Raw genomic sequence first — 10,539 nt, 5'->3', positions numbered from 1 at the left:
TTACACTGCTGAGTCCTGTTTCCACCCGCTGCAGTAGTTCATAGCTGCCCGATTGGCCGCAGAGGCCACGGTCGATGGGTCGAACCGCGCCGGCCGTATTTCGATCTGGGGCGAAATGGCAAACACGCATGTGTACTAGCAGGTCACATTTTCTTCTCTGCCATTAAAAGAGCTGTCTGTGATCTTTATCTGGGAATGTTAATAGAAAGTGGCCTTGTCGATGGTAATCAAAGCTTAAACAGATGCCGTTCGAAAGCGGTCTTTTCCCACCGGAAGAGATTGCCATCTAAGTTCCACCTGTCGGGGTTACTGCAGGCTGGCTGCAACCTGTTGTCAGTCACCAGTTGTCAGAAAATCTCTGCAGGGTGGTCTTCCTGAGGTTATTGCGGACGTCGTAGGATCGCACCAAATTTGTGGCATAGAGGCATGTGCATTCTTCGCGAAGTCACTAATTTGCGTTTCAAAATGCAAACTTGGGTATGTAAGCGCATTTTCAGGCTAAAAAGACTGTCTGACCAGTCACTGACATATCCACTTCCTGGAGATAAGGGAAATCGAAAAAAATGCAAAAGAGAGAAACAATTAGACAAAACCACTTCACTGTCCGGCGGCACCCGTCGTCAGTAGTCCAGTGCCACAAATTGCCTTGGGTACACGTGCACTGCAGTGTCTCTCTTCTGAACACGTTAAATTTTCAGCCTTAACCGCAGCACAAAAAATTAGACCGATCAGACATCTGATGCGACAACTTTCACAGGTGGATTTGTGCTCAATAATAAAGTTATGCTTTTGCTCTCAATTGGAGGCTTCATGCGCCCGATATTTTTTTCTGGAAAATGAAGGTGGGCGGACGTGGCTCGAGGGTGACAGTGAGCGGGTGGGCAGCAGCCACCTAACTCGAGGAAGTGGCTAACGAGCGCTGCTTCTGGGAGGCAGCTGGCTGCGCCACTACGTGTTTGAATTTGATTTCGCCGTCGCTTTATCGTTCCGCTGCTGCGGGGGCTTCTAGAAGGTGGCAGCCATGTAGAGGATTGGTGGTGGTGCTTCTCGGTGATGAGGTGGAAAGGGGTGGCGTGGAGGTGAATTGAAGGTGTCGGTGAGTGGGTGGCCAGCCCAGTAGCTAGGGGCGTGTGGTTGGGAGGTAGGCAGGTGCTTCTGAAAGGTGGAGGCTTTGCTTCAACAGACATACGGTTCGGGAGGGAGGGAGGGAGGGAGGGAGGTGGAGGAGGTTACACAAGCTCTGTTTTCGCAGTAAAACGTGTCCCCAGAAATGGTGAATGGCATTACTTTCGCCCCTAAGCTTCTGTAGTGCAGCCACTCCGTTTAGTCGTCATATTCATGGACTGCAACATTGAGATACGAGAAAAAATGAGCCGACGCTGAGGCAGCGATCGAATATAGAGTGTTAACACACCTAACATAGGTCGCCGGTTCAAATCCCTGCCGCGAGCTAGACTCTAACTTAACTAGTAAGTTTATGCTGCACGAAACTGAATTTGATAACAATATCCGGAACATTCTGCGACAAACCGTTGGCCCACAAAATTTTACACCAATGTCGGGACTAAGCGGCCCGACTTTGGTGCCAGCCACAAAGAATATAAATACCGGATCGACGTAGTCTAGTCTTGAGTTGTGGTCCTCGGGCATTACGCTGCCGCCTGTTTTTATTTTGTTCCATTATGTAACCACCTCGGTTACGTTGGCAACCACTGGGTTACGATTTGCTTAAAACGCCCCGTTATTACATAGCCTCTGGTATTATGCAGCATATAAAATAGTGAGCTTCGTATGGCCGGGACATGGAAAAGAATACCATGTCTTAGCTCGTGAACAATCATAAGACACGCTACACAAAAGGCGATCACGCTGAAAGCGGTGAGCACAGCATAGTTTCAGAGACACTAAATCAAGCAAGCTTTGACCATTCGTGACCACCTTAGAAGCTCGAATGAGACAGCTTAATTCTTATCGTGGTAACGAATCTGATCATAGAATGAAGCGAGGAAACAGTAGCGCGACAGCTGCTTTTCGAGAAAGTTAATTTGCGCTCCACAGCTAACCTCCAGTAACCGCCCTCCCTCCACCGTCCCCATTTACTTTCTACAGCGATAGCAGTGAAGAGCTATTCCTTGTGTTCGAGCGTCACCAACGACTGCCGGAATTGAAAAATTTCGCGTTCAAGCAGGGCTGCTGCTCAGGTCCCCGTCTGAGAATATATTGTTTGCTGTCACGTGTTTTGACGGGCCTCATCCATAGTGGTCTTGGATGGGGCTCTCCACTGGGATAAAGCGCCGGATCCGCTTAATCATGTTTGCAGTACAGCAATCGCGAAGCTCCTATACCGTAGTCCCCTAAAAATCCCGTCGCTGTCTCAATGGCACGAGCGAAGGCGCGTTTACAGCACCGTGTATGATGTGCCTTTAGACTTCTGAGCACTTTGGGAAGCAACGGCCCTCGTACATCTGGAGCCAAGGACAGGCTAGAGTGGAGCAAACTGGGCAAAGTTTGATACCATTCATTTTTGAACTGGATGATGTGGGGACGCAAAAAGACGGCAAAAAGGTCGCATGGCGAGAGATTCCTGTTATTTGATTACATGGGCCAGGGAGCGCAGAAAAGACAAGGACGGCGAAACATGAGCAGACACCCCTGTCTTTGCGTCGTCCAATCTGTCAGCCTACATCCGATTACTGCTCCTTTGCCCCCTTCTAAACGCTTCTCTTTCCAGCAATTCACCGCATGTGTCTTGGCCACTCCCCCGTAGTGTGTATGTGCCATCTTTATTTGAGGCCAACCAACCAACCAATGAGAAGCGCTCAGCCGTCAAAACGGAAAAAGAAATGTGGGCGGTAAAAGAAGTACAACAGCGGTAAGCTCGCCCCTAAGAGGGCTCGAACCTCCAAACTTTCGGTTAGCAGCCGAACGTGCAAACCAATTGCGCCACGGATTTTTTTCTTTATTACCGTGGAGGCAAATACATACACACAAAAATATCTGCAGCCTTACAATGAGAGTTAAAAGAGGCCCGCCACTTCTGGGCGTTACGTCGCATAAAAGCTTCGACATGAGCAGCTCGTCCATTACCTGTAGTCATTCTGGCGGGCTTTTTTTGGCTTTTCAACACTCCCTTTATGTAAATAACGATTTCAATGAAGTACTCGCGCACGGGGGCGAACATGTACATCAGCGTTTCGCACAGCCACGAGTCTTCCATAGACTGTGCAGGCCTATACAGCGTAATCAAGTAGAGGCGTATCCCTCCTTCATCAGCAACTTTTAAGAAACGTATGCCACCGGGTGGAATTTGAAACTGCTTTTTAAGAGTGCGCTGCAGAATACCCCCCAGGAATATCGCGTTCCAACAGTCGAGAAAGATGTGCTCGATCGTTTCAGGCTTTCGACAAAATGTACAGCTTACAGACCAGGGGACAAATATTACTTTTTCCTCAAGCAATGGTTTAAACGGCAGCATTCCACTATGTAGTTAAAAAAAAGCCTTAGTTGACGAGCGCACTGGTATTTTTTTAACCTTCTTAAGAACGTTCTGAGCATGCACCGTATATGGATCAATACATGGGCACAGGCAGCATCCCATCTAGCAAATCCCTGCACAGTTTTTATGTGGTTATTGAAGACAGGTTTTCTATAAAAAAACAAACTTTTAACATACGAAAACTCAAAAATGTTTCACGTAGAAAACCACGAATACTTGTTCGCCTTGAAACATATGATGACACCACAAACTTCAGTAACTCGTGACCAAGACGCCCCTGAATCACAGATAGCGAGAAAGAAACACTGCTGACGCAAAAACATAAATAGAGATACTATATGCCTCAAAAACAAATGTGTGAGACCAAGGCCCCCAACACAGACAGACCGAAAAAGAATCTTTCGACTTGTACGTTCCCACACTGAACCCCACAAAAAGACTGACAACACTCTATGCAACTTTTGAATGCTTACTCGCGACATTCGCAGTGTTTGAAGAGCACACCGAACTTTGCCAACAATGAACAAGTTACATATAGTCGACCAAGCAAACATTGAGAGCTCTCTCTCACCCCACCTCAGAGTTTTCACCTGAGCACTTTCAGTCTCTTCTGCCCAATAGTCTCAAGCGTCTTTATTGTGCTCTAGTGGTACCCCCAGATATTTTACAGATAAAGGCGAGAATTGTATGCTCTCGAACACACAAGGTGTGGAATTCCAACAGCCGTGACAAAACCTTATACATTTATCCCACTTAATTAAGCAACCAGACATCCGACAAAACTTCTTTACTAAGCACACTGCTTCTATAATGCTTTCCCCGTATTCACAGGAAAGTGCAATGTCATCGGCATACGACAAAATTTTTTAACTTCACTGGCCATCAGCTTGAATCCACGCATCTATTCACAGTGCATGATTTTCCGACAAAAGAGTTCGACGTAAATCGCGAAAAGCAAGGGTGACAGAGGGCAACATTGTCTCACTGAAGATCGTACTTCGAAACTTTCACTTGCATGATTGTTAACGACAATACTGTGTCGCGCTGTTTCCTAATAATGGCAGAACATTCTTTGCCGGACATTCTAATCACTTCTAATAAAACAGACCTGACTTTGATGTGTTCCAGTATTTGAAAAAGCACATCATGAACAAAGATCAAAGGCCTTCTCCAAACTTCTAACTGCAGCATTGCTACGCGATCCCCCATGCATCACAAAACTGCAGAATGTTTCTAGCCTCCTGAATGTTCTTAAACATTGTTCGGCTTCGGATGTCGGCCTACATTTACCTTTACGACCCTTGAAGCCTTCTAGCTCAAAATTTCATTAAGATTTTATAATCGGCGTTAGTAAAGCTGGTGGAACGGTATGAAGTCACTGGCATCAGTTTTAAGGGATCGTCGGTTTTAGGCACCAGTATACGACATGAGTTCGGCGGAACGACGGCAGGGTGCAGTTTTCGTTGTACGGCTGCAACAGAATGCGGGGCAAAGCCAACGCGATTTCACTTTTGAACAGCTTATACGACGCCGCACCAATTCCGTTCGGATGCGGCGTTCTCCCCGGTCTAAGTTCACCAATCGCTTTTCCTGGCTCGTTCGCAGTGATAGGCACTTCCAATGCAGCGATAAAGTTCAAGTCAAGCGTCGTCATCATTGAAAGAAATTCAAGCTGGAATCCCTCGTCCGCTGATCGCTGACAGCCAAACAAGTTGCGATGGTGCTCAAGAAACGCCCGCTCTATCAGGTAGCTATCACTGGTTACTACGTTTCTGTACCTCATCTCTTTGATTTCATTTCGCCTTCTGTGCCGCTTTTCGTCGCTTCTCGCACGCTTCGTCGGACCTTCACCTAGGAACAACCGTTCCGCTCGTGCTCGCACAATTGCACCTGCGTATTTCTCTAGACCAGCCTGCTACTCCCGTTACAGGTCTGTAATCTGCGTTCCATACTTTCCAGGCTGCACACATTCCAAGCTTAGGGCAAAACTTAACTCGCATTGCAGTTCTTTTTAATTCCTTCTTTTTTCGTGCCTCAAGACCTTACTCCTTTCAATGGCACTTATCGTGATTTCTTGCTTGAAAAGTTCCCAATCTGCTATAGATTGTAAAGGCTGAGCCTCTTATAAATATTTAAGTTTTTTTGCGCATTGCTCGCAAACATTTCGTCGTCAAGAAGCTTCACATTAAATTCCCAGAGATCGAAACTCAATTTTGATTTTATTCTCTTTGTTCCGAGAGTAAAGGCCACTATGCTATGGTGGCTGAGAAAGACATGTTTCTTTCATAATTCGTGCAAATTGGTAACACAGTGAGAAAAATTGGTAAGAAACATACGCTTTGTCCAATCTCGCGTGACATTCACGCTGTAAGTGTGTAAAATGTAGATAACTGTTGTTATACAACCTTTATCTGTAAAGTTCTGTGACTGAGTCAATTAAAAAATGCGTTTAACATTGAAATCATTTGTGCAGCACCCCTTCGAAATAGTCTCCCTTGCCGTCTATACACCGCTTCCAACGCTTTTTGAGGTCTTGGAAACAGTTGAAAAACGCTTCTTTTGGCACGGCTGTCAGCTCCTTTGTCGTGGCGTCTTGAATGGCCTCCACGCTCCCCATCCAGCGACCTTTTAATGCTTTCTTCACACGAGGAAACAGGAAGAAATAGCACGGGGAGAGGTCAGGCGACTATGGTGGATGAGGAAGTACAGTAATGCTGTGCTCGGCGAAAAAATTTGTCATGCTGAGAGCGGTGTGCGGCCTTGCGTTATCGTGGAGAAGGCTCCATTGTCCAGATGCCCATACGTCAGGGCGATGGCGTCGCAGTGCATTACGCATGTGTTGGAGCACGCGGATATAAAACTCCCGATTCACCGTCTGCCCTTGTGGGACGAACTTGTGGTGTATGACACCTCTGGCATCGAAAGAAACTATCAGCATCGTCTTCGTTTTGGTGTTCTGTCGCCACACCCTTCTCGACGCTAGAGAGCTTGTGGACCGCCATTCGGCGTTCTGCCTCTTTGTTTGAGGATCTTATTGAAAACACCATGTTTCGTCATCAGCAATGATGCTGTCGACGAATGCAGCATCCTTCTCTTCCTCGGAAAGGAACTCAGCGCTCACTGATGCCCGCGTGTCCTTCTGATCCTGTGCCAGGGAGTGCGGTACAAGTCTGGCATTAAGCTTTCGTTTCCCCAAGCTCTCACGCAAAATTTGGTGGCATGTTGTCTTACTAACGTCGAGAGCATCTGATAGCATGCGGACTGCAATGGTGCGGTTTTGCTATACGATTTCCCTGATCCGAGCCACGATGTTTTCATTCCGCGAGGTTTAAGGATGCCGCTGCCTTGTGTTGCCTTCCACCGACGTTTTCCCAGAAATGAGCTTCTTGTACCACTCGAAATCTCGCGCCCGCGATAATGTCTCGAAGCCGTAATCGTGACGAAGGAGCTCATACGTCTTTGTGGCTGTCTTGCCAAGCATCACACAGAATTTCATGTTTACACGCTGTTTGAGGTGGACGTCCATCTCTCCACATTCACTCACAGTAGAATGCGCAGACGACTAATCCCACCTGTAGCATTCAACACCTCAACTCAACTGAACTCAACTCAACTAGTGGCAACGTATTTTTCTGCATGTAGTGCCATCTAGCGGCTGCCACTGCAATTAGCATAAATAGCTCAGGTCAGCCCGAAATGGTGTCGCTACACATATGCACCAACATTTGTTTTTGGGGAATCATTTCTAGAGAAGATAATAAATCAGTCTCGAAACTTTGCGGACAAAGCGTGCCCAACATCTTCCATCTCGTACTCCTGCACTAACGTACTCAGTAATATCGCGCTTTTATCTCGCACCGACCTCTTGTTTGATCTATCTTCAGTGTAGCTGACGCAATGGATGTCACCCAGTAAGATTATGCTTCTTGAACTTTTAAAGTAGTTGCCGACGTGATGAAAAAAAAACTGCGCCGTTCATCCTCTATATTAGGCACACACTTGCAGATCAAATGCCACTGTACACCCGTCAAAGAAAAATTATAGATAATTAAACGGCCATTATTACCCACCGTTTCACCTATGCCTAGAGAGTTGCTCAAGAACAAAGCTCAGCCACCCGAGGTAACAACAGCATGGCACACACAAATATTGTACCGATCGGACGGAACGGCTCGACCATGCGGCTCGTTTGCTCTTCGCTCTCCACTTTCGTTTCTTGTACAGCCATTATATCCAAATCGTTATCTAAAAGGATACAGCTGACTTCCTATTGCCTTCTCCTAGATCACAACTCTCGCACGTTCAGCGTGCCAACACGTAAAGTTGTTACACATTTAGCTGCCGTGTAGAAAAGGCATTAAACCAGCCGCACGATCTCATCTAATACCTTGGGGGCGGCAAAGGGTAAGCTTCGCGGTGCGGGTTGGCATATTCCAAAAGTAGCGTCCCAGCATGAACCCGCAGGCTGATTCACCCGTTGCGAAGAGTCCAGGATCAACTAGTTCATGCTCCAGGCCGCACCCAGAGCCCTTGAGCACCCGAGCAGCCCAGAGCAACAAGGAACGCTGGCCCCCTTCATGGCGGAGACCTCATCCCCGGTGGAATCCGGCCGGGCGGAATGCTTGGCTTAGGCTTCAAAGATAGTCGGCGCAGAGGGACTGCTTTAGGGGACCGTTCCTCATCCCCGGCCTTGCCAAGAGCGTCCGTGCCGTCGGTGACGTCGCGCGTGCGTTTCGTGGTCACACCGCCACTTATGCTGTGACGCGTATCCGTGGGTGCTGCCTCACTAGAAGGCTGATTTAGTTTGGTTTAGTTTAGGGGGTTTAACGTCCCAAAGCGACCCAGGCTATTAGCGATGCCGTAGTGAAGGGCTCCGCATATTTCGGCCACCAGGAATTTTTAACCTGAACTGACATCTCACAGTACACGGGCCTCTATAATCTTGCCTCCATCGAAATTCAACCGCCGCTGTCGGGATGGAAACTGCGTCTTTCGGGACAGCTGACCATCGCCATAACCACTGAGCCATGGCAACGACAACCACTAGAATGCCTCAATGCGAAGTCCCAGCTGGCGCTGGTAACGGAGACACTATAGTTTTGGGGGCCTTGACCGAGTCACTCTCCTCCGGCTGCAAAGATGGTCGATGTATACACTGTTCCCCTCGAGTTGAACTGACTAGGGTGCAGACACCTTCATTTCCGTTGTGTCCCGGTTGATCGCTGCATGCGCGACATCCCCAACGCCCGCCTCACCCGTGAGGTGTTCTGAGAGGTCTTCGTTTCTTGCAGGCCCTCTTACAGTGTCATACGCCTTTACTGAATCCTCTTCACTGTGGTCTAAGGGACTGCAACGGCTGCATCGCGGCACTTTACATTAGCGTCGAATATACCCTGTGAACTTGCACCACAGCCACAGTGGATCACTGCCCGGGACCACAACGAGCGTAGACTCACCTGCTATTTTCAGCTGGTCCGGAATGTCATCTATCGCGATTCCGCTTTTCAACTTGAGGGCCACAGCTCTCGTAGTAGATCATTTGTCCGAAACTCCTAGAGCTCGCCAATGCCCCTTTGAAACGCAGGACGCATTGCCGTACGGCAGCAGAGCAGCACAGACGTCGTCGTCGCTAACGCCACGCAGCACTCAGTGAATTTTGAGGCGCACATCCTGGTTGGTTGGGTCAATTAATCAGGGAGAAAAGCCGGCACTTTACCTTCATATATGTAGCCGCCAGTAGTTTCTCCGATGCGTCGGCGCTCTTCAAAGTAACGGGCCAGACGTGATTTTTTTATACGCCCCCAGAGCGACCACTTCGGAGAGCGCACCAACTTGAAGCAAAGTGTCTCTGAAGTCCTTGACGGGATATGGCCTCGCAGTCGGGGCTGCATGCGTAAAAATCGTGTTCAACACGATTCGTACTGTTGGAAAACTTGGAAGTATAACCTGATAACCTTAACTACGGCAGCAAAACACTGCTTCCGCAGCAAGATTGTGCCGCGGACACCGCACCGACGGAGCTCACGATAATATGTCCGTGCTCTGTGGCGGCCGGAAGTGCACTCCATTGCGCCATGGAGGCTGACCGTCTGCAGAGAAGAATTATACCCCTGTCACACGGGCATTTCCAAGGCCCTCGAACCGATAGTCTATCGACTCAAAGGCGATCTAGCGCAGCTACACGAGCAATTTCAATGGCCATCGAGTCAATAGTCTATCGAGTCAACGGAGCAGCGCGGAACTCCATCGAGATTTCGAAGGCCTTCGAACGCTGCCCAAGGTTGCTAGCGTTGCTTCGAGCGGCGCCAAACGCACTTTCGTACACGATACGTTCGCGGTACAAAAGCATGAACGAACATTTTTCGCCTAAACTTTAATGCGAGCACACTGCACCATAAATTTAAAATTGTATCAGACTTTCTTTAAGCGCATTAAGTGCATTAATGTTGCGTTGCGGTCTTTGCCTTGCTTGCGTACTTAGCGTTGACAACGATAACAGCGATAACAGCTTCGTCGCTAATCCCTCAAAGCAATATCGTGTTCTTAACTGTTGTATTCGCCTTCGATTTGCGCATTCTTACCCTCGCATAAAGTTTCAAGAGACAAATAGCTTTTGTTTTTTAGATATAAAGGCGATTTCCCAGGTGTTAAGCCTGACGAAGCAGCGTTCCGACGCAGTTGGACTGGCTTGGTTTTGGCCCCTCTTGTATTAGAGTGGATAAGGCAGTGTCCGCACCTGTCTGCATCTGTCCGTCGCGTACGTGCAATTAGAATGATTTTAAACGACATGCGCGTATGCTTGTAATTCAGCATTTAGAATACATTTATCAAATATTTTTCTTATTTTTACAAAACCTAAAGTAGCGATTGTGGCGCCCCACAAGCTTGGCGTAAGATACGAGAACCATTTCAATGGCCATTGGGATTTGACGTGTAGAAGCAGCGCACCCCTCCCAGTTCGATGGCGATTGAGAATTTCGAAGGCCCTCAATTCGATGGCCATTAAAACTGGCTGTATGACGGGGTTATTAGTCTGTAGAAGT

At 48.0% G+C, this 10,539-nt stretch overlaps 1 protein-coding gene across 1 annotated transcript in view; it reads right to left on the bottom strand.

Moving 5' to 3' along the window:
• Positions 1 to 10,539, bottom strand: part of LOC144104625 (cell growth-regulating nucleolar protein) — a 44,477-nt gene continuing 33,938 nt past the window's right edge. The window contains exon 4 of the mRNA XM_077637786.1: positions 1 to 105. Within this exon, the coding sequence (XP_077493912.1) occupies positions 1 to 105 (105 nt within the window). The remainder of the gene's footprint in view (positions 106 to 10,539) is intronic.

Source organism: Amblyomma americanum, chromosome 1 (genome assembly GCF_052857255.1).
Source record: "Amblyomma americanum isolate KBUSLIRL-KWMA chromosome 1, ASM5285725v1, whole genome shotgun sequence".
Lineage (NCBI taxonomy): Eukaryota > Metazoa > Arthropoda > Arachnida > Ixodida > Ixodidae > Amblyomma > Amblyomma americanum.
Note: the sequence above shows the minus strand (reverse complement) of the source record. Positions and strands in the feature narration are given on the sequence as shown.